General features: G+C 39.7%; 1 protein-coding gene across 3 annotated transcripts; it reads right to left on the bottom strand.

The window, feature by feature from the left end:
* Positions 1 to 521: 521 nt before the first annotated feature.
* On the bottom strand, positions 522 to 23,074 carry LOC130016308 (serpin B13). Of its 3 annotated transcripts, none has more exons than XM_056106983.1 (7): positions 22,910 to 23,074; positions 21,808 to 21,873; positions 8,659 to 8,787; positions 8,167 to 8,284; positions 7,360 to 7,502; positions 7,014 to 7,169; positions 522 to 917 (listed from the first exon to the last, which is right to left on the bottom strand). In XM_056106983.1, the coding sequence occupies exons 1-7, from the start codon at positions 23,072 to 23,074 to the stop codon at positions 522 to 524; spliced, it is 1,173 nt and encodes a 390-aa protein (XP_055962958.1). The 3 variants fall into 3 exon arrangements, with proteins under 3 accessions (XP_055962958.1, XP_055962959.1, XP_055962960.1); XM_056106984.1 differs by having other exon boundaries at positions 8,659 to 8,781; XM_056106985.1 differs by having other exon boundaries at positions 8,659 to 8,778.
* Between the last annotated feature and the right edge of the window lie 1,668 nt (positions 23,075 to 24,742).

Below are 24,742 nucleotides of genomic sequence, written 5' to 3'. Positions count from 1 at the left end.
ACATTAAGATTCAAAACTGCCAAAGACACCAACAGGAAAAGATGTTTCCTATGTATGACACAGAGCTTTTATTGAAAATGTATTAGGAAGAAATAAAATCAATAATTAAGGAAAGCAATCTAATAGACAAAGGCAAAACACATCAAAGAAGATACGCACATGGCCAAATGCACACGATGCATCGTCAATCAAAAGGGAGATGCATAAATTAAAATCACAATGAGATACACACACACACACACACACAAACACACACATTCCCAGTTATTGAATCTTAAAGGGTTTTTTTGTTTGGGTTTAGGTATGTGTTTGCTGGTTTGGTTTTGGGTTTGGGCCCATACCCTGCGATGCTCAGGGCTTGCCCCTTGTCAAAGCAAGCGCCCTACACCCTGAACCATAACTCTGGCCCTGGATGGTCCGTTTGGATGGAGGTTTTCATGCGAGTAAAAAAGGAACAGGCGGGTTTCCTCCTTAGGCTCCCACTCCCCCACCCTGGTATCTTCTGCCCAGCCCACGTGGTCCTAAGGAGAAGAAAACCGGCCGAAAAAGAGGACGCTGTCCGAGTCGCTGTGCCGGATGAAGAAGAGGAAGGGGTGATTGCAGAGGAACTTCTCGTAGCCTGGCGCTGGCGTGACGGCGAAGCCCACTCCGGTGCCAGCCCCGGCCTCCGTGCCGTCCTCCGTCACCACCATGAAGGACTTGTGCAAGAACTTCTGGGCGTGCAGCCCCGAGCCGGAAGGATGCTCGGAGTTCTGGGCGCGGCGCTCGCGCGGGGCTTGGCTGGTACCCAGTGCCGCCTCCAGGTCGTAGCTGTCCTCCACGCGGAAGCGGGGCAGGTGCACGTGCACCGTCCTCTGCTCCATGCGCCCTGGCTGGGTCCACTCCACCAGCTTCTCCGGGCTGATGTCGTCTATTATCTGTGCCCGGAAAAGGATGGAGTCGTTACTGGGGGAGTTTCAGTGCATGCAACGCGGATTTGCGCAAGGCCAGGGAAAATGATTCATTGCAACAGAAGAGGACGCTTTGTTCCACTGGACTTGTCTTACTATGCTGGCCACTTGGCTTGCTTCTCTGTTTCAGTGACCTGTGTCTCTGGGGGAACTCCCTGACACTAAATGAACACTTGGAGATGTGAGATAAATCACGTCTGTTCCTAGCCGTCTAATTTCTACCTCGGAGTTTTCTCTTCCCCTCTTGTCTTTTATACACATAGAATACATAGTTTCATCGGCATACAAGTTGTGTGTAATACAGTATTGTAATCAACGTGATTTATGCTATACTATCATATAAGCTACATTGACCACTGCTATCATAGTGAGCGTCTATGTTATAATGGAAGCTTTCTCACATAGCCACATCTCTGAACTGCTAGAAAATATTTCCGTTCAGTTACCCAACTCTTCCATTACACGGATTTCAGATCAAATCCTCTTACTCCCCAGGGTTGCATCCCCAAAAGGAGAAGAGACAAGGCTGATTTTGGTTCCTTAGTGATTACATTCATTTTTGTACACACAGATTATCAAATCAAATGTTACCCAACATTCACCATTTATTTTATACCTGATAGAGATCAAGAATTATTATCTATGTTAATAGATACTGTGGCTGCAAAAAGGAGCGATAGCACAGCGGTAGGGCGTTTGCCTTGCACGCAGCCAACATGGCCGACCCGAGTTCGATTCCTCCGCCCCTCTCGGAGAGCCCGGCAAGCTACCGAGAGTATCTCGCCCGCACGGCAGAACCTGGCAAGCTCCCCGTGACGTATTCGATATGCCAAACACAGTAACAACAAAGTCTCCAATGGAGACGTTACTGGGCCCGCTCGAGCAAAATCGATGATCAGCGGGAGGGCCTTTACTTTACTTTACTTTACTATTAGAATACACCAAACATCAGCCAAGCGGCACAAATGCTGGCCGACTTTGACCGTGAGTGTGGAAAGTTCGGACTACAGTTGAATCTTACGAAGACAATGTTTATAAGAAACAGCCTCATTCCTGATGCTCCATTCGCTCTCAATAGAATCACCATCTCTGAATGCAACAGCTATGTGTACCTAGGTCGAGAAGTCAACATAACAAATGACCTGGCACCCGAGCTGCACAGGAGGAAGAGAGCGGCTTGGAACGCCTTCAAGAGCGTTGAAGAAATAACTAAGAGGACAAAGAAAAGGTCTTCGTCAAGACCCTGAATGATCGGTTTGAGACTCTGCATGTTCCTAGAATGAACAGATGCCATTGGGCTATGCTAGCACGCAACAGGGATGAATGGAGACGTTACTGGCACCCGCTCGAGTAAATCGATGAATAACAGGAGATCAAGTGATCAAGTAATTATTATTACTGCTCTTTTATTACTATTTCAAGCTACATACCCTAGTGCATTTAATGCAGAAATTGCTGATTTGACTCAGGAAGGCAATTCTTTCCTTTTGAATTATCCCTAAGACAGTTTTCACCCGGGGGTATTTGACACAGAAAGCTTTCATTCATTCTACCCTTTGACTAGCACAAAATATTTTTGAGCATCTGCTGCTAAAGATGTTTCACAGCAACCGAGGAACATCCAGTATTAGAATAAAACACATCTTCCAACATTTATTCAATGATTTCCAAACTCTAGGCCCATTCTAGGAGATACATTTTTCCCTATCTTAGATCCATTTTTGGACATATCTTAGATTCCTATAACAACACTACCCATAAGAACCACAGGGCCTATTTTTACTGGTAGAACATAATCATCAGTCAAGGAAATTATGAAAATAAAGACCTTCCATAGTCAGAGAGCTACTGTATGTAGCAGGGCCTTCCTGGTTTCAAAAATATAAGATACTGCCCACCTTCCTTTTGTAAATGCAAAGTGGGTGAACTAAATTAAAGAATTCAAGATTAAGGGTCCTGTGGACTTTGAATGATGATAATGATAATAATGTATCAGTGCATGTGCCTCAGTTATAACAAATGTACACTCTATGGGGGAGGTGGATTTTAGGGGAAGGAATGCATGTCTGTGAACAGATTTAGTATGGGAGGGGGAGAATCTTCGTTCCTTCTAAATTTTGCTATAAACCTCAAAATGTTCTAAGAAATAAAGTCTTAGAAATGCAAAGGTATTGTCGCCCTACCTGCTGTGCACCTGGTGTTCTGTCCGCCCAGGTAAGCAGTCTGTGCCATTCCTACACCCAGCCATCCCAACACTTTGAGCCATCCCAACACATGACCCCTAATTCCACTGTCCAGTGCTGGAATACAGAACCATGTGACCAGTTTTCAGCCCTCACACTGAAAACACGAGTATCTCCAGTGGAATCCAAGCATCTTGGGATATACCACAGGGCCCTTAGGAACTGATTCCCTTAGAGAAATCCCAGTGGGATGAGCTGCAAAGAGTCACCCAGAGCACAGAAGACACAGTGAGGAAGCAGCATCAAAGTTTCCAAGACTGTTGAGGACAGACAGCAGTCGAGAAAGCTATACCAGGACCAAGCAGCACTTAACCTCCCAGATAAAGACTTCAGGGACACTGTGATGAGGATTTTTAATGAGCACAAGAAAATAACGGTACATATGCTTAGTAAAGCAAAAGAAACTAGAGTAGCAGAAGTTTGAGAATTACAACGACAAGTGACAGGATTGGACTAGGTAGGAGAAATGAAAAGACTTAATGGAAAGCCTCAGCGGCAGAGTTACACAATACACAACAGCTAAGAAAAAGGACTCTGAGCACTATGATGATTTGCAGGACACCCCTGGAAAACAGCAGAAAATGTTAAAACTTTGGAAATAAATAAATAGTACTCCAGAGAACTATGGGATGAGTTCTAAAGGAACAATGTAAGACACATTGGAATCCCTCAAGATTAAGTCAATGAAATCATAACTGAGAAATTTCCAGAGTTAAGGAATGACTGTATCCAGATTCAAGAGGCCCAAAGGGTTCCAGCCAAAATAGACACAAATTAAAATAAACCAAGACACAGTGTAATCAGAATGGCAAAAGCCAAAGACAGAGACTAAACAGTAAAGGCAGAGATTTTGAAGAAGGAAATTATATATAAAGGATCTTCTGTAAGAGTCACCAAAAAATCTATCAAATGACACTCTGCAAGCAAGAAAAGAATGGGGGTATAGTTTTTTAAAAAAAAAAAACACACTTAATGAAATAAACACCTTATGAAGACTTCATCCAGTTAGATAATATTCAGATTTGATGGAATGATACAGAGCTTCATGGACAAGCAATGTTTAGGAATTTTATCACCTTGAACCCAGGTCCTCAAGAAGTATCAAGGGGGCTGTTTTAAACGACAAGAAAAACTCCACTAAAGTAAATAATTTCTACAAATGTTGGCAATAAATTCATCCTTCCAAATTGTGTCACTTAACACCAGTGTTTGAACTCACCTATCAAAAGACACAGAGTAGATCAGAAAATTAAACCCAACTTTCTTCTGCCTACAAGAGACATACCTGAACAATTAGGATAAACACAAGCACAAAAGCAAAGGCAACAAAACAATGTCCTTAAAAAAGTCTGGGGTGGCCATACTTAACAGCAGACAACATAAACTTCAAGTTAAAAAGGGGTCAAGGATGGCCATTTCATAATGATCAAGGAATCAATACATTAAAAGCTCAGATTCCTAAACATAGTTGTCCATCAAAATAATTAAAATTTCTATGAGACATGAAGAAAGATAATAGTAGCAGTAGGAGACTTTAACATACCGATATCGCTGTTAGCCAGATCAAATAGGAAAAAACTCAATAAGGAAAAAAAAACTCTAGCCTTGAAAACAAAAAACACAGAAGATATGGATCTAGTAGACCCCTAAAGGTGCACAAGGGACATTATCTAAGATAGACCACATCCTAGATCACAAAACATAGCTCCACAAAATTAAGAAGATGGGAATCCTGTCAACCATCCTCTTATACTACAAGGCTTTGAAACGGGAAATTACATATATGATGAAAGTAACTAATGATATAGTATAGCTATACTGAGTCCATAGGCAAGGATATCCCCCACAAACAGAAGCAGTTGTTATTTTAGCCTGAATGATTATGAGAAAAACTAAGGTTTTGAGACTAGATATACTTAATGTAAATTCTCATATGTGGAACTTAAAAATACACAGTGAATAAGTAGCAACAGACAACACAACAGGAGATCTAATCCACTCAACTGGGTGGGTAGGGAGGGTGGGTTGAAAATGCAAGGTGATGGGGTCCTTGGGGAAGGCAGGTGGGCACAGTGGTTATATGTGTGGTGTTGGAATTATGTACATGGGAAACCACCAGTAACAATATTGTAAGTAAAAGAACCTCAATAAAAGTTAAATTAACAAAAGAAAATATAAATAAATGCACTACATAAAACTCAGAAGCTTCTGCGCTTCAAAAGAAACAATGACCAGAATAAAAAGATACTTCACAGATTGGAAAAAAATATTCACCCATTACTCATCCAACAAAGATTAATATCCAAGATAAAATATATAAAGTACTCATAAAACTAAACAAGAATTTTAAAAAAAACACCAAAAAATGGGAAAAAAGATGAACAAAAACTTCTTAAAGATAAATGCAGATGAAAAATAGGTATATGGAAAAAGTGCTCTGTATCACTAATTACTAGGTAAATGTAAATTTAAACAAGATATCACTGGCACACATGAAATATAATAAAAAAAACTACCAGTGTTGGCATGAATATGGGGAGAAAGGATTCCTCTTCAATTGCTGGTGGGAATGTAGACTGGTTCAGCCCTTTTGGAAAGCAATATGGATATTCCTTATAAGAAAATAAATATTGAGTTTCCATATGATCCAGCAATTCCACTTCTTGGTATCTACCCTAAGGGCCCAGAAACTCTATAGAGACATCTTGGCTCCTGTTAATTGCAGCACTATTCACAATAGTCAAAATCTGGAAAGAACCTAAGTGTCCAAGAACAGATGACTAGATAAAGAAACTATTTCCTACTTATACACAATAAAATACTACTTGGGAAAATATGAAATCATGCAATTTGCTGTCATGGGAAGAGAGCATTGTACTGAATGATTTTAGTGAAAAGGAGAAAGACAAATCCAGAATTATCTCTCTCATTTGTGAACTATAAAGAGACAAGAGAATCACAAATGCCCAATGACAACAGAAACAGGAATGGTCCACAGAACTAATTTTGGAGGTGGGGAGAATTGAGGTGGGGAGACTGGGACAATGGTGGTGGAGAGAGGGGCATGCTCGGTTGTGGTTTGAAATGTTGCATCTATAAATACCTACCAGAAATGGTACTGTTAATCACCGTGCTTTAAAAAAAAACAAGTTTTAAGTACTTCAAAGTCTAAGAATGAGATTAAGAAGCACCAAAAGCTTGCTGAGGGTAGGAAAGATTTCCAGTGTATATAGCATAGATGAGCTTTTTCGTGGCAAGAAGATCCAGAAAGATCCACCATTTCTCATAATGGTGGGCAACTTTTACACTCCCATAACTTGCAATGTTGATTTTTACTTTGTCCCCATATATTTTACTATCATTTGTTCTCAATGAACAAGGGATTTAATGGTTCCCTTGTATCTGTTGTGCAGTCACTGCCACTGCCACTGTCCTCCCGTTGTTCATTGATTTGCTTGAGCAGGCCCAGTAACATCTCCATTGTGAGACTTGTTGTTACTGTGTTTGGCATATTGAATTCGTCATGGGGAGCTTGCCAGGCTTTGCTGTGCTGGCGAGATATTCTCAGTAGCTTGTCGAGCTCTCCGAGAAGGGCAGAGGAATCGAACCTGGGTCTGCTGGGCCGGCCGCATGCATTGCAAATGCCCTACCTGCTGTGCTATCGCTCCAGCCTGTATGTGTGAGTGAGATATATTTTTCCCAGATGACCCTACATCCTACCTTGGCTCCAAATCGGACACCAGGTCCCCAGGCTCATCCAGAATGAGCTTCAGAGACACTCTTGGGAACAGAAAGCCAGAAGGTAAAAGTCAGATGTTACCTTCTCTAGACCATCTATGTCGTCCGGCAGCAACACAAACATGCTGAGGTCATTGTTTTTATACGGAATGCCCAGAATTTTGGCTGGTAGGTCTTCCAGGGAAGTGAAGCTAAAGGGCTGGCACTGTGTCATCATGGGTACAGGCTTACTCAGACTCTGCAAGAGATTCACAGAACAAGGTCATAGAGGTGTAAAACAAACCAATCAGTGCACCAGAAACAGCTAGGTCACCCTAAACTGACACTAACTGTCGGAAGAATCCACACAGGCTCTCTCCCATGCGCATTTGCTCACTAGGACTCTGGTCTGCTTTTCCACGTATAACACAGCATCAAACGATCCATACCTTACTCAACCAAAATTCTTCCTCCGTGGTGTCTTCTTTCTTAAACTCTCTGTCCCATTGCCCTTTGAAATAAACGATGTTCACCACCACCAGTTTGGTAGAGCTGCTGAGAGAACCATCTGAAAACAGGTCCTTGACTTTTTCTGCAAATAAATGACAATGACAGAATTAACCCATCTTCACAATTACAAGTGCAATGCATGGTAGATTTGACTGATCAAGAAATCCTCAGCCAAACCTCAAGACCTGGAGACTTGAAGAACAAAAGGTTCACTGGAAGAATCCTAGAGATAGTCTCATTTTGCCCATCATCTATTGATCCTATTGGACGAGAAGCATCCTTTGCTATGGATGCTTCTGAAAGTCGTCATTTCTGCAGGATGCTCAAGTGACCTGAGTTCCATGCTATCCCAGCTGAACATAGCAAAAGCAGATCCTGATGCAAGATCTAGATGTTTCTCACTCGACAAAGAGAAACTCACTATTGCACCTTCTTTTGTGAACCCAGCCTCAGAAAGGTTTTGATACAAAGGAAAATTAACCCAAGATAGATCTGAGCCTACTGTTCGGAGCCCCAAAGAGAATTAAAATCCACAGCTATGTGCAAATAAGTCTCCACTAAACATTTTCATAGTCTCCCGCCTGTGCAGAGCCATCTTCCACCATTCGTACCCCCTCTCATCCTTTAAACTCAAATACACTTCCAAAGTGTGTGCAGCCCAGCACCCTCCAATGTCAACACAGAGCTTCACTCACGGCAGGGACTCAAAGTTGGCTTTTATGATGAATGACTCATCCATACTCTACCATTGGTTTGGCTCTCAACCCAGGAATTGATCTTCTTTCGACTTTCATCTGTTGCATTTAGAAAATCGACAGGTTCCAGAGAAGCATGAAAATACTTTTCAACATAATCTAAGTATTTCTTTAGGAGAAACAGAAGAAATAGAAAGGAGCTTGAAAATTTCATTTTTTTTCTATTGAAATACCTCTAAATAATCTGTACATCAAGATGCCTTATGTAAGCACACTTTTAGGACAAATCACTCATAAATATTTTTATGCATGGGGCAATAGGTTGATGATAAAAGCCAGATTAGAATGCCAGGGTCAAACAGAAGCACCCAAAGGAGGTCTGGATTATGGGCAGGGGATACACAAAATGATGTCGGCTGAGCCAGACTATTCATAAGTCAACTTGCCTCTGAGACCCACAGTTCTAACAAGAGCTATTTGACCACTCATGACTAGTGCTCAAAGGTTGGTGGGGGGGGGGAGGGAGGGTACAGCTAAACTTACCTGAAGGAAGAGGTATGTTTTTTCTCCAAATAGCCTATTGGCTATTTTCAGTTCAAAATCATCTGATGGGTTCCCTAAGTCCCCCTGAAGCTTTTGGAATTGCTGGTGTATCTCTTCTGCCTTCTCAGTCTTCAAAATGAAAACAGAACTACAATGAGTTACCTTGGTGAAAACAAGCCTAGATTGATCTCCAAAGATGACACAGTTGCTGGATTTTCCCTCTGCTTGGCACATAGGTGTGTGTGTATGGGCATGACTATCCAGTGGATTTTACATAAATCTTTTGCTCTTGTAATTCATGAACACACTCAGCTCCTCAAGAAGCTTGCACCTCTGGTCCACCATTATAGATATTGCTTTTCTGGTGTTAATTGTATTTTTATATCAAATTTAATTACCAAAAAAACTTCTGATTCTTTTAGCTACTTCTAAGACTCCTTAATACATGAGAAAAATAGTTTTTAAATTATTTTTACCCTTACGTTAGCCCTGAAATGACAATGCTGAGATCTTATTCCAAAAAAATAAAATCCACTTTTTGCTGGAATTCCATCAATTGTAAATAAAATGTTAGTTTATACTAAAGAAACTTCAAATAAGAAAATAAGTCCCATATTAGGAATCAAAAGAAAGAATTCCGAGTTACATATGAAACACTCCAAAACTTTAGATATTGGCATTATTAGATGTCAATTTTAAAAGTAGTTATTGAGAATGTTAACCAAACAAACACAGTTAAGAAACAAGAGATCATCAAAAACTTTCATATTTATTTTATAATCAACTATAAATTCTAAACATGAATATTCAATAAGCATTTACATTAAAAGATCATGAAAATGAGATTTTGATATAACTACTTTAGAAAATGCCATGGAAATTTCTTAAGAATCTAAAGGTAGGACCAGAATGATAGTACAGAGAGTAGGGTGTTTGTCTTGCATGCAGCCAACATATCTCCTACAAGTGAGAGAGAGAGAGAGACAGAGAGACAGAGAGACAGAGAGACAGAAAGACAGAGACAGAGACAGAGAGACAGAGACAGGGACAAAGACAGAGACAGAGGAGAAAAGTGCCTGCCATAGAGGCAGGCAGAATGGGGGCAGGGGGCAGGAGGGAAACTGAAGACATTGGTGGTGGGAAATGTACCCTGGTGAAGGGATGGGGGCTGGAACATTATATGACTGAAACCAAATCATGAACAACTTTGTAACTGTTTATCTCATAGTGATCCAATAAAAGAGAGAGAGAAAGAAAAAAAAGAAAACATCTTCAATATATGAAGCCCTGGGTTCAATTCCTGACACCATATATCCTCCAAAACTAGAAGCTATAGATAGAGTTTCCATATCCTTCGGTAATCACAGCTCGGGTATCTATCTGAAGATACAAAAACAACAGCATAACTGTTCACTTAACTGTTCAGCCAACATTCACTGAAGTATTTGCAATAGGGGAAATAAATACAGAAGTAACTGAAGATAAATATCGATAGACAATGAGATAAAGAAGATGTGGAACAGTTATAAATGGAATGTAATTCAGTTACTAAAATAATGAGAATTTGCCATTTGCAACAGGATGAATCTGGGGGTGATTGTGCAATGCAAAAATCAATTAGGAGGAAAAGGATTCGATTATTTCACCAATATATGCTATGTAAGGATATAAAATTTGATGAACAGTCAAAATAAATAAAAATGACAAACCAGTGGGCATTGATAATAGATCTAGGGTTACTTGAAGGAAAGTGAATAGAGGGAAGGGAAGGTGTGGTTAAAAATAAAAGATTTGGGGGAAGCTAGAGAGATAGTACATCAGGTAAGGCAATTGCCTTGCACACAGCTACCCTGGGTTCAATCTTTGGCAACCCAGATAGTCTCCCGAACCCTGCCAGGAGTAATCCTTGAGTGCAGAGCCAGAAGTGAGCTCTGGGTACCACCAGTTGTGGCAACCCCCCAAAATTTTTTAAAGGGTTTTAAAAAATAATTTGAGATACCACAATTAAGAAACATTCATAATCAAGTTTCAGGTACACAATTTTCTAACACCAATCCCATCACCAGCATCAGGGACCAGTCCTGGCTTGGTTCAGAGTCATACCGAGTGCCAGGGATTGAATCCATGTTGGCCATGTACAAGGCAAGCACCCTAACCCTGAATTATTACTGTTGCTTGTAAATTAAAGGGCTTTTTTAAAAGTACAAAAGCTTAACAGATGAGTTATTCAGCCAATTAGAAACTTCTTAATCAATAAGTTAGAAATCATTTTCTTAGAAGTCATCACAAAGATTAAGAATGATAAAATATGTATACATATGACATGGGGGAGATAACGCAAGAGTTGGAACACATGCCTTGATTGCTAGAGCCCCAGGTTAAATTCCTGGCAACACATCGTCCCCAAAACACCAAGCCAGGAGTAGTCCCTTAAACATTCAAAAGTATATACAGAAGAAATATAGAAGTCAGAATGGGAATTCTAAATCCTAACCTTTCCAAATGGCAAGAATGGGGGGTGGGGGTGGAAACACACTATTCAGAAAATTAAATGGTTCAGAATTTTATGGAACTGATGAAAATAGGAGTCTTTATAGCTAATAAGAGTGTTAAATCAGTCTTGGTAACAAAATTCATTCATACCTTACCAAAATGTACTAAAATTTGGAAACAAAAAACAAGTAACAAAACAAATGGAGCCTGAGAGTTTACCAACCAGATAACATCAGCTAAATAAACTCCTAACAGCAACCTTGAATATGGACAAGGATCCATATCTTCAAAGAGTTGAGAGAAAATACCAACCTATTTATTTATTATGAAAAAATCAACATAAAGTGAAACTTGAAGAACAAATGCAAATACAAGCTGACAACAATATTCACCATGGAAATATTCATTAAAGATAGTTCCCAGAAATCCTGCCTTTCAGCAAAAGTGAAGAATAAGAAGTCCCAAACATTCCTTCTGACTTTGGAGATATTGATTTAGCAACTGTCGAGAGACTAGGAATCTCTGTTAGAAATCCACAAACCACTTAGGAGTTCCTCTGTCCCAACTGAGTGGGACACCAAGGGGTTGGAAGTAAGGTAGGATGCCTGGGAGTAAGGAAGGATGCTTGGGAATAAGGTAGGTAAATTCAGGGCTCTCACTCACCAGAGTTCCTCCCCACACACAGCCCTGTACCTTTGGGAGAAAACTCTTAACACCCAACTTCTCCCTGAGAAGAAAAACGTAAGAGTGAAATGTACAACCAATAGTCTGATTATTATTGACTTCATTTGGCCTGAATCTACGCGTTGGCAGACTAGTCGACCCTAAATTAATCGAATGCACCGGATGTGCAGTATCACAGACAGTTCCCAGGGGGCCTCATGGCACCTGCAAATTTCAGTTACCAAATTGCACAAGCCCAGAGAGGAAGCATTTCCCAGAAATAGCTGAAAACTACCTCGAAATCTCGAAAGTCTCTAGTCAGGTTAATTGAAACAAGCTCTCCCTGTATTAAACCTAACCACAAAGACCGAAAAAGTAAAATAGACAATAAGAAATGTCAACAAAAGCAACAGCCTTTTTTTTTAAAATGAGAAACTTGATAAGCCCTCAAATAGACTAAAATATATAAATGACTCAAATAATTAAAATTAGATGTTAAAGACCAAACAGGACATTACAGAAAGTGTTATAAAATAAAAGTGATTATAAAGCTATCACAAATGAATTATGCCAAAGATGAAATTGTTCCATTTACAAAATAATACAATGGGCTGGAGCGATAGCACAGTGGTAGAGCATTTGCCTTGCAAGCTGCCGGCCCGACCAAGCCAGGTTTGATTCCTCCTCCCCTCTCGGAGAACATGGCAAGCTACCAAGAGTATCTTGCCTGCACAGAAAAGCCTGGCAAGCTACCCGTGACGTATTCAATATGCCAAAAACAAGTCTCACGATAGAGACATTACTGGGCCCGCTCGAGCAAATTGATGAACAACAGGAGGACAGTACTACAGTGCTACAACGGGTTATTGAAGACTGACAACGAAGAAAAACTGGATGAAGAGAAATTTTTTAAAAAATGAACAGATGTAACTCCCAGAAAGACTGAATCCGTGATCAGGAGTTTCTAACAAAGAAAAGCCTGGGACCAGACCGTATCACTGAAACAGTCTCAGAACATTTAAAGAATGAATTTCAGTCCACTCCACAGTCTTCTAAAACCTAAAGAGAACAGTCTCCTGTTCGTCCTATATTCCCAGAGTTAAACTGTTACCAATACCAGACAAAAATATAAGAAAAGAAAGCATAAAAGTATCATTCCTAATAAATACCAATTCACAAATTCTCAACAAACTATTAGCAAGCCAAATACTACAGCACATTAAAATACCAAAGTCCACAGCTGAGTAGGATTACACCTCGATCAGAAGAATGATACAATCCAGGGAAACTAATCAATATAAAATACTATATAAAAAGGAGCAAATGAAAAAAGCCCCTGACATCATCTCATTTGATATATAAAAGCATTAAACAAAACCCAACATAATTAATGATAAAAATACTCAGAGAACTATAAACATAAAAAAGGGGCTGGAGCGATAGTACAGCAGGGAGGGTATTTGCCTTGCACGTGACCCACCTGGGTTTCCCGGAGCATCCCATAAGGTTCCCGGAGGATCGCCAGGAATAATTCCTGAGTGCAGAGCCAGGCCGGGTGTAACCTTGAAAGCAAATAAGAAAAAACAAAAACCCTACCTGAGCATCATAAAAGCCTTGTTTAGCCCACAGATAACATCATGCTGAGTGGTGAAAGCTGAAAACTTTCCTCTAAGACCAGGCAAAGATGTCAGCTACAGTTCAGTTTCTTTAAAAAACAGTTTGGAGACTTCCTCAAAATTTTAGGAGTAGAATTTTTCTATGACCTAAATCCCACTCCAGGGCATCTACCGCAAGACCATTCTGAAAAGCCATGACAGCATTATTCACAATTGTGACCATCTGGAAATGATCCAGATGCTCAGCCACAGATCAGGGGATAAAGTAACGGTGCTTAAAATACACAGTGGAAAGCTATGCAGCCAGATGAGAAGAGGAAATTTTATTATTTGCTGCACTTGGATAAATTGGAACGTGTCATGAGATGAGTGAGAAAGACAAATACTGGCTGATTTTGCTCAGAGGAAGAGTAAAAATAAACAAAGAAAAAGATTAGACAACCACTGCACTGCACTGTAGCACTGTCATCCCGTTGTTCATCGATTTGCTTGAGCAGGCGCCAGTAACGTCTCCATTCATCCCAGCCCTGAGATTTTAACAACCTCTCCTCTCGTCCTTCCCAACACTGCCATGTTGTAGGCTCTCTCAGGGTCAGGGGAATGAGACCCATTATTGTTACTGTTTTTGTGGAAGAAAATCCTGAGTCATGATCAACAGAACTGGGAACTGTGGAATGAGTGTAAGGGAGAATGGGACCCTGGGACAATGGCGGAAGTGTCTTGACCCTGGTAGAAGGATGGATGTAGCAGCACTCCACATATAAACAATTTCAATACTATTGGAAACTATGATACCACAATTTAAATTTCTTTCATATTTTTAACTTAAAACAAAGATATTCACTCACACTACTACTTAACTTAACTACTTAACTTAAAACAAAGATATTCATTCATACTACTACTACTGTGCTGGAGTGATAGCACAGTGGTAGGGCACTCGCCTTACAAGCGGCCAACATGGCCAACCCGAGTTCGATTCCTCCGCCCCTCTCGGAGAGCCCGGCAAGCTACCGAGAGTATTCGATATGCCAGACACAGTAACAACAAAGTCTCCAATAGAGACGTTACTGGGCCCGCTCGAGCAAATCGACGATCAACAGGAGGGCCTTACTACTTTTAACAGAACAGGCGTTCTGGAGGGCAGGGCAAGGCAGGGAATTAAAACAAAGCAGACACCAAAGACAGAGCAAGTTGGTAGGCCCTTGGCTTGCACATGGCCGACGTGGATTCAATCCCCAGCACCACATACGTTCCCTAAGCCTGCCAGGAGTGATGCTTAAGCACAGAAACAGGGGTAAACCCTAAGTCCCACTGAGTGTGGCCCCAGAACAAAATAAAACAAAAAATAAAAAGCAAAATAATGCCTGTTTATAGATGACATAGGCTGGAGCGATAGCACAGCAAGTAGGGAGTTTTTGCTTTGCACTCAGTCAACCCGGCCGACCCAAGTTCAATTCCTCCACCCCTCTCGGAGAGCCAGGCAAGCTACTGAGAGTATCCCGCCCACACGGCAGAGCCTGGCTAGCTCCCCGTGGCATATTCGATATGCCAAAAACAGTAACAAGTCTCACAATGGAAACGTTACTGGTGCCCGCTCCAGCAAATCGATGAACAATGGGAGGACAGTGCTACAGTGCAGTGTTATAAAATATAAAATCTCTACCCCCCCAAATTTTGTGTATCTACACATGACCAATTCAAAACTGGGCCAGATAGTACAGAGCTAGGCAAGGAGATTAACTTGAATGAGCTGAGTCAGTTTCCATTCTGAGCACTACGTATGATCTCCTGAGCAGATTTGGGGATTGATCCCTGTGTACAGAGCCAAGAATAAGCCCTGAGCTTGAGCAAAAGCCAAAAGAATATTTTTAAAAATAAGAAAATAAATACATAACCTTGAAGAGATAGATACATAGATATAACAACTAATGTCAGTAATGTGTACGAAAAGCTATGAAAAGGTGCTTTAAAATCAGAGAAGAGCCGTGCGTCAGTGGTAGAGTGCATGCTTCACATGTATGAAGTCCTGAATTTAATGCAGCTTAGAAATAAATCCTTGTTTATATGGTTTTACAACAACCATGTAACATCAAAACCACATTCAACAAAAACAAAAATAGACCATTGAACTACACCAAACTAAAAATTTCTGTTCCTCAAACCATCAACAGCATGAAAGTGGAAGAAATATTTGCATGCTATTTACTTAAATGTTAGTGTCAAAAACATTATTTAAAAGAAAAAAACTTAGAACTCAACAACTAATAATAATCCAGTCTGAAAAACAGAGAACTTGAAAGGACAATTTTCCAGAGAAGATGTATAAATGACCAATGGAATATTAAAAAAGACGCTCACCATACATAAACATAACAAGAATGTACACATAAAAATCACAAAGAGATACCATCTACACTCTACAACCTACACTCTAGGATGGCCACTAACTCCAATTGTAACCCTACTGTATAGGGTATTTGCCTGGTACGCAGCTGGTCCAGCAGAGCCAAGTTCAATTCCTCCGCCCCTCTCAGAGAGCCCGGCAAGCTACTGACAGTATCTCGCTCACATGGCAAAGCCTAGCAAGCTACCTGTGACGTATTCAATATACCAAACACAGTAACAACAAGTCTCACAATGGAGATGTTACTGGACCCCCTCGAGCATATTGATGAACAACGGGAGGACCATGCTACCATTCTACCATAAGCCCAATATCAATCCCAACCTGAACTTTTCCACTACACACTGAATGACAATCAGTAGTAACAAATATTGGTGAGAAAAAGTGAAAGAAATACTATTCCATAATAATACCAAAGAAAAAGAGAGTTTATATGCAACAAAAGAATTTTAAAGCTTAAAATAATTATACATATTAGAAAACATTTTAGTTCACCAGAAAGATATAACAATTTTTAAATTGATGTACCAAATAACATGACCTTAAAATTGTTAAGTAAAAATAATAAATCTAAAATAAGTATTGAATCAACACTGGTATGAAGATATTTAAATCCTTTTCTTCTAATGGTTGATAAATCAAAAAGAAGAAAATGTTGGAAAGGTCATAAAAAATTTTAAAAGCACATCTCAGGTGTATGAATAGTTAATGACAAAGAAGCAAGGTAATTAGCAAGGAAAGTGAATACCTCTTCAACAAGCAGTATTAGAAAAATTAAATAGCCAGATGCAAAAAAATAAAACTTGACTGATATTTTACACCTTACACTAAAGTTTATTGAAAATGAATTAAAGATCTCAATATAGATCCAAATCATCAAGATAAGTCAAGAAAAAATATAATTAGAGATCTTCATAATATTGACTTGTAAGGGATCTTCAATTATTTGATTCCATTGGTAAGGACAACAAAAGAAAAACAAATCAGACTATATCAAATTTAAAAGTGTCTGTACAGCAAAATAAAAGACATCCCATATAATGGGAGAAAACATTCATGTAGCATACACCTAACAAGATTCAACAAAGTATATATATATATGTTTATATATATATGTTTATATATATTCATATATATGTATAGCACTTACAAAACTCAACATCAATAAAATAATCCCATCAAAAGGGGAAGAGGAGATAAACACTTTCTCAGAGAAGACAGACAGATGGCCAACAGGCATAAGGAAAACTATTTCTTCTCTACATATTATCAGGAAATGCAAATCAAAGTGGCAATGCAGTGTCAAACCAGTGAAAATGACATAAAACAAGCAATGTTAGGTATGTGATCAAAAGGGAACCCTCATTCACTCTTGGTGAAAAAGTCGTCTGGCTCAGCCTTCATGGGAAACAGTATGGAGACTTGGTGAAGAATTAAAAATAGATCTCCCATATGACCAGCAATTCTACTTCTTGGCATTTATCCCAAGAACACAAAAACATTGATTCATAAAAGATGTATGCACACCTATGCTCATTGCAGCACTGTTTACAATAACCGAGCTCTGGAAACAGCCTAGATGCCTATGAGTCGACACAGGAGTTGTGGTCGACATATACAATGAAAAGATGAAATCTTGCCTTTTAGTATAACTTGGAAGCAACCTAAGGGAGTCACGTTAATGAAAATAAGTCAGAGAAAGGACAAATGCTCGGTGATATCACTCAGATGTGATAAGTAAAGAAAAATAAGTCTAATGAAAACAAACCCAGGATTCTGACAACAGAACTGGGGTTACCAAGGAGTGGGGGGACAAAAGGGGTGGGACAAACAGGAAGTGATTTAAAGATAATTGTGGAGTATCTTGTTTGTTTGTTTGTTTTCTACTCAAATTTAATCGTGTTTTTTTTGTGGTAACTGAATATTTATTTATTTATTTATTTGTTTGTTTATTAGTGAAACACCATGAGGTATAGTTATAGACTTACAAATTTTTGTGCTTGGGTTTCAATTATACAATGATCGAGTACCCATCCCTCCACCAGTGCCCATTTCCCACCACCACGGATCCCAGCATTCCTCCCACCCCCCATCCCCTCATCCCACCCTGCCTCTGTGGCAGGGCATTCTCTTTTGTTCTCTCTCTCTAATTGTGGAGTATCTTTACAGAAAATCTTTTATAGGGAAGAATATTTACCACAAGACTATTAAGCTATAAATTAGCAATTTTATATCAAAGTTTATGAATCTGATGAAAGATGTGTAAGCTGCTCACAAGAAAATTATAAAGTATCATGTAAGTATATAAAAGTAGTAAGTAAAGTAAAGGCCCTCCCGTTGATCATCGATTTGCTCGAGCGGGCCCAGTAACGTCTCCACTGGAGACTTCGTTGTTACTGTGTCTGGCAGACGCCCTACCCGCTGTGCTATCGCTCCAAAGTCCTAAATAAACTGTAATTTCTAAAGACTAGAAAATTCAAAAGTCAGTTCTCCCAAAGATGAACCATTATTCAAATTAAATTGCAGTAGGTTTTCTTTGAAGTCAATAAACTAATTCTAAAATATATGTAGAAAAAAATAAAATATATGTAGAAATTAAAAGAATAAGTTGGTGATAAAAAATTTAAAAACAAGTTGAATACTTGCAGATTTCAAAATCTATTATAAATCCATTATAATTAAGACAGTAGAGAATTAGCACAAGTAGAACAAAATAGACCCTTGGAATGAAACAAATTACAGAAATAAAGGTATAATCACATATGAATGCTTGACTTATGACAAAGACGCTGTTGCCAAGCAATATATTATTAATGTCAGTAAATGAAGATGATATAGAATATAGTGTTCATAATCTTGAAGCAGGGAAAAAATTATTCAACAGAAAAAAATGATAAACTGGATTTCATTAAATTATGAATGCTCATCAAGGATCATTGTCAAAAGAGTGAAAAGTAACAGACAGATCATACTTGTATTTAATAAAATTTTCATAAATAACTTATAAAGAATTCTCACTGATCAGTAAGACAATTTTAAATAACAATCTACGGGGATGAATTTGAAGTAAAACATTTAATTTTTTAAATCTTCAGGTGACCAAGCATATGGTGTGGTACTCATCAAGGAAACACAAATTAAAATAACAGTATACCAACATAGTCCCATCAGAGATGCTAATTTTTAGGGACAACAGCAAAAGTTGGCAAGAATCTGAGCAACTGGGATTTTCATCCACTCTTGGTGGAAATTAAATTGGAAAGGCACTTCGGAAAATTATTTGGCAATGTCTACTAAGGGCTGAGTATATTCTCTGTGATCTAGAAACTCCATTTCTGGAAAATACTCAGGAGAATTAAAATCATATTTATAACAAAAGATATGTATGAGAATGTTCATTCTAATTTGATTCCTAATAGTTAAAAATCTTTAAAAATACATTTATTAACAAGGAACATAAGCAAATTGTGACATAGTTATGTAATGGAACATTTGCATCAATAAAAGCAAACTACTAATACACCCAATTACATGAGTAAGTACCACAGGCATAATGTGGTAATAAATAAAGCCAAATAATTGTGAATGTTCCCAAACTGACAGAACTAATCCACAATGATTAAAGTCCATCATAATGCTTACCAGTGGAAACTAGATCATGGCAAGACACAGAACTGTTCTTGGCAAAGATCGCTTTCTTCCTGGGTCACAGTCATAGATTGTGGGACTTCGTGGTACTATCCTTGTAAGAATTAATGGAACTGCTCAAAGACCTGTAGGTCTCACTGTATGTCATACAGCACTAGTTTACAAACATGTAGAATAGGAAGAATTTGACTTTTTTAACTGCAGGTTTGTAATTAAAACTAAATTATTCTCCAAGGGAATTTTACAGAACTATATTCTTCAATTCAGAATTTAGGAAAGCTAGAAAAGTGAATAAGCTTCCAATTTGAGTAAGAGAGAAATCACCACTCATGATTAGCCAAGACTTAAAACTTAAAGGGAAAGAAATAAGAGCATCTGTACTCTTATAGTATAGTTTCCACCAATCATCAAACAATTTACTAGATTTATACCTTTTTACAGGGCTGGAGCTATAGCACAGCGTTAGGGCATTTGCTTTGCACGTGGCCGACTTAATTGGCCCAGGTTTGATTCCTCTGCCCCTCTCGGAGAGCCCGGCAAGCTACCGAGAGTATCTCGCCCACTCCGCAAAGCCTGGCAAGCTCCCTGGGATGTGTTCAATATGCCAAACACAGTAACAACAAGTCTCACACTGGAGGCGTTACTGGACTCGCTTGAGCAAATCAATGAACAATGGGAGGACAGTGCTACAGTGCTATACCGTTTTCCGTGATTTGATCATTCACATCTCCATTTATCTCTGAAGGGCACAATTTGGTCCTCATAATTTAAAAGACTGTTTCTATTTTATTTTTATTGTCTATTCATTTTATAATTTTATGTTTCATGCATGCATTTTTTTATTTCAAAAATCTCTACAATATGCTCATGAACAAAAGTCTGGGGTCATTCGCCGCAGAAAACGAGGTCAGAAATTTCTGAGCACATGTCATAATCTGGCATGTCTCTGAGCAGACTACTTTACTCCTCATTTACCTCAACTATTAAATGAGAGGTTAGAGTAGAAGACCTCAAAGATGTTTTCCAGTGCCAGTACCTTTAAATTCATAGTATTATTCTTCATCCCTCTGTGGCTCCCTGGAAACATTGGGGAAGGAGGAGAGCAGCTACACACTGGACAGCTGACACATAGTCGAAACCCAGCACTCACCCCCGCCACCAAGCCCAGGGGCTGCCTTTCTTTGGCAGGGAAGGGTTCTGAAAACAACCGTGCGCCTCCATTGAGCATATGATGCAGCGGCTCTGACCCAAATCAGTCATACAAACTGCAAGACCCTGAGTCCCCAGGTGTGCAGTCGCTTTACTCAAACTAACTGGCCTGTGGAACTCGGAAATCTAAGACTCCTGCTGGAGGCTGATTTGAGCCAGGACCTCACGAAGGCTTGGGAATGTGCTCCGACCAATATCACCACATTGGACCCTTCCCTGCTTTTCCTCTACCTACCATCCAGGACCTCTGCACTTCAGACTCTTTCAAATGTGTGCAGATCGTTGTTTTTTGTTTTTGTTTTGTTTTGTTTTGTTTTTTGAGGTGGAAGAGACTCTAAGAAGTCATTGGTGCTGAGCCAAAGTTCTTTAAATAAAACTTTAAAATGTCATTTAGTAATTGCTGCTACCACAAGCACGGAGTGAGTTACGGATGTGGTCCAGACATTTTGCAGGGCACTGTCAAACAACGTCCCTGATTAATGACTAAGCCAGGATCTGAATCAAAATATGTTTAGCCCCAAACCCACCCATTATGCTCCAGGGACATTTCCGGGTATGAGCCTTGTAATAACTTGTAATAGCTGATAATAACCTGTATCTCATAATGGTTATTGAGTATTAAAGTTAAAATTGTTTCTAAACATTAAGGGTTTACTATTATTCTATCATCCTAGCAAGTGTTTGGCTGCAGAGGTTATTTTTGCCTAAAAGTAAGTAGGCAGGATGGGATGGGGCTATGGGGGGTGGTGGGAGGGATACTGGGACCTGTGGTGGTAGAAAACAGGCACTGGTGAGGGATGGGTGTTTGATCATTGTACAATTGAAATCCAAGCACAAAAATTTGTAAATCTACAACTATACCTCATGGTGTTTCACTAACAAAAATTTTTTTAAAAAATGTAAATGATGGAGAATGGGCACTGGTGGAGGGATGGGAACTCGATCATTGTATAACTGAAACCCAAGCACAAAAATTTGTAAGTCTACAACTGTACCTCATGGTGTTTCACTAATAAAAATTTTTTTAAAAAAGTAAGTAGGAAGGGTTACCTCTTCAACATATTTCCCCAGTGAATCCACATCTGAAAAACAACCATACTGAAGGTGTAGCACATGTCTCCCCATCTCTTTTTCTTCTGTTTTTATTCGTGAGCTTGTGTCTTTTTCAGAGCAAAGCATCTGGAAGGAACAGAAAATACTTCAGAGACTGGAGTGATAGTACAGCAGGTAGGGCATTTGCATTGCACGTGCCCAACCTGGGTTCGATTCCTCAGCATCCCTTAACAGTTTCCCGAGCACTGCCGGGAGTGATTCCTGAATAATGCCAGGTGTGGCAAGAAAAAATCCTATATATAGAATATATATATAATCTCAGCGTGAAGAACAGAGGAAAACTTACATTGAGTTAGTGGGAAGTAACTGATTGTAAAGAAACCAATAAACAGTATCAAATAATGATAAGTCTTTCACCTTGGATTACAAAGCTGATTGATTATCAAGCAGAGAGGGAAGGGACAAGTAGAAAAAGAGACAGAACTCAAACTGAATAGGGACAGTGGTGAAAGGTCTGTAAGCACTATGGTTGTAGCAGCATGCAACAACTGTGCATGTCAGTACCACATACTTTAACACTATTGTAGAAACCACACCTAGGCTATAATGAAATTAAAGTAGGAAGAAAAAGCAAGAAAGCAAGAAAGAGGGAGGGAGGGAGGGAGGAAGGGAGAGAGGGAGGAAGGAAGGAAGGAAGGAAGGAAGGAAGGAAGGAAGGAAGGAAGGAAGGAAGGGAGAGTACATGAGGAATGATCTTTCCTTTCAAATCACCGAAAGATCTTGTCTGTCACAGTGTCTTCAGAGGTGCCTACATTGGTATTTTCATTCGTTTGTTCCTCTTTGATGTGTCTTCTATATCCTACTTGGGATTGTGCAACTTGCACCAAAGGTTTTGTTCTTCATGCTCCATCTTTAATTATGAGGTTAATGCCTTTGGATAGGTCACTCTCCAGGCCCACTCAAAACAATTCCAAGCACCAGGGAACAGATGGCAGAGCAGCACGTAAGGAGAGAAGAGATCTCTTGGGATAGACCCGCAATGGTCCTGTGTCTTTTTGCGTCTCCAGCGGCTCTAGTTCCTCGGCCACAAGCCAAAGAAGCCTAATTTTTTAGTGATGATGGGGGGGCTGCCCAAAAGGAACTGAGCCTAGTTGCATCCTACCTTCTGTAGCTGGGTGGAAGTGGTTCCTTGAGAGCCCAGGAGGAGCATGCCGACAGCAGTGGAGATGCCCACAGGAGAAAAGAAGATGTTGCCATTGTTTGTCTTACTCAGCTTCCTAAAAAGCTCAAACCCAAGCTGAGTGTTTTCTGCACCAAGGGAATCCATGACAATCGCAATGAAATCTAGAAGAGCAACAACAATCAAACGGAGCACAATCGCTTACTCATTTACACAGCCTGATGTCACTGGATCCCTTCCTGCTCCTTTGCCTCTTCCTGGAGTGACCCACAAAATGGGAAATGTTCACCCCTACGTGGAAGGTTAACGCAGCCTCCTTCCCCGGCCTTTTCTGGACAGGGGGTGGAATCCAGTGTGAAACCATTTCCCCAGGGACCAGGGTCAATGCCTCAAATGGTTTTACTATCTCTTGTTCTTTGTCAGAACCTGCCCCCGTGAGCTCCTGCTGACCGCCTACTCAATGTGATAACGTCTCTCAGGCAAGTCTAGCCCATTGCCCTCCACCGTCCAGCATGAGAGGCCAGGGGCAATCCAGGAAACCCCAGTGGCCTCAGGTTCTACACTTCAGCATAGGAATAGCCAACAGTCACATCCTTACCAAAATAATATTTCTCAATTAATCCTAAACCAACGCAGAAGAAGAAGGTTAGACACTCTTAAAATAAGAGAATTAAACTTTATCTTCATGAAAACGTGACATGGGGCTGAATTTTCCTAAAGGCAATGACACATGGCTGGCCACCGATTACTAAGTAGGGAAAGCATTTCCTTTTCTTGTACTTTTCTATATTGTTTCGGGTTTACCTATGAGGTCATATCATGGTTTCACAGTAAAATGATTCCTAAAGATAATTTTCTATGTACCAAAGACATATAAATATAATAATGATTTTATACTTTCATTATCACAAGCTATATTGAATTTAGTTTTAAAGTCCTTTATGAAAAATCCTAAAACAAAATAGTGAAGATTATAAAAATTCAAAACCTACAAAAAAATGGAACTGTTCTCCAGGGTCCAGCCCTGCTTAAGAATCTTGCATCTGTAGTTCAAACTTTCTCCCTAGCTGTTGCTTCCTTGCAGGTTAACTCAGGAATAAAAGGAATTAACTTGCTGTCAGAAAAAAATGAAAATATATGTCCATGAGCCTTGTAGACAGTGAATTAAATAAAACCATCCCAAGCAAAGTTATGTCTAACGATAGAACCTCTCTCAGTTTAGCAAACATGAGTATTCCCAAAACCCAGAAGTCAAAACTGGAGCTACAGAAAGAACTTACCTGGCTTTTGGAGAGACAAGTTGTCTGGGCAAGGAACCAGGAAGCATGCGTAAAGCCAGGAGTTGTGATCTTTAATTTATAGCTGGCTCTCTCTCCCTCTCTCTGCCTCTCCCTCCTCATTAGAGTTTGAATTTCCGGTGAAACAACTTTTGGTTTCTCAATGGTGATTTCTCTAATAAAATTAGCACGCCAGATTTATGACAAAGCTGAGGGCTGAATTTCTTATTTCTTTCATTTATGGCTCTCACATGATGCACTTGAAATTGTCAGCAATTGTAGTAAGAACTACACCTCAAATATTATGTACCTCAATCATAGAAGAATAGAGTTAAATTCTGTCTTCTCTAAAAATCCCTTGGATATCCCTTGGTGGAGGTGGAGAGAGGCAAGCATAGTGAAATCTAAATTAACCAGACAACAAAATAAGACCCAGAACTTACAAAATAGTTTAGAATGGCCCCATTAAATGAATCATGACCCAGGTGGGGAGATCACGAGAGGAACTTCATCCTTAATGATGTCGGGCTCCACTGGA

The sequence above is a fragment of the Sorex fumeus genome, unplaced genomic scaffold (genome assembly GCF_029834395.1).
Source record: "Sorex fumeus unplaced genomic scaffold, SorFum_2.1 ptg000151l, whole genome shotgun sequence".
NCBI classification, from domain to species: domain Eukaryota; kingdom Metazoa; phylum Chordata; class Mammalia; order Eulipotyphla; family Soricidae; genus Sorex; species Sorex fumeus.
The sequence above is the reverse complement of the archived record's forward strand: the minus strand, read 5'-3'. Positions and strand labels throughout refer to the sequence as shown.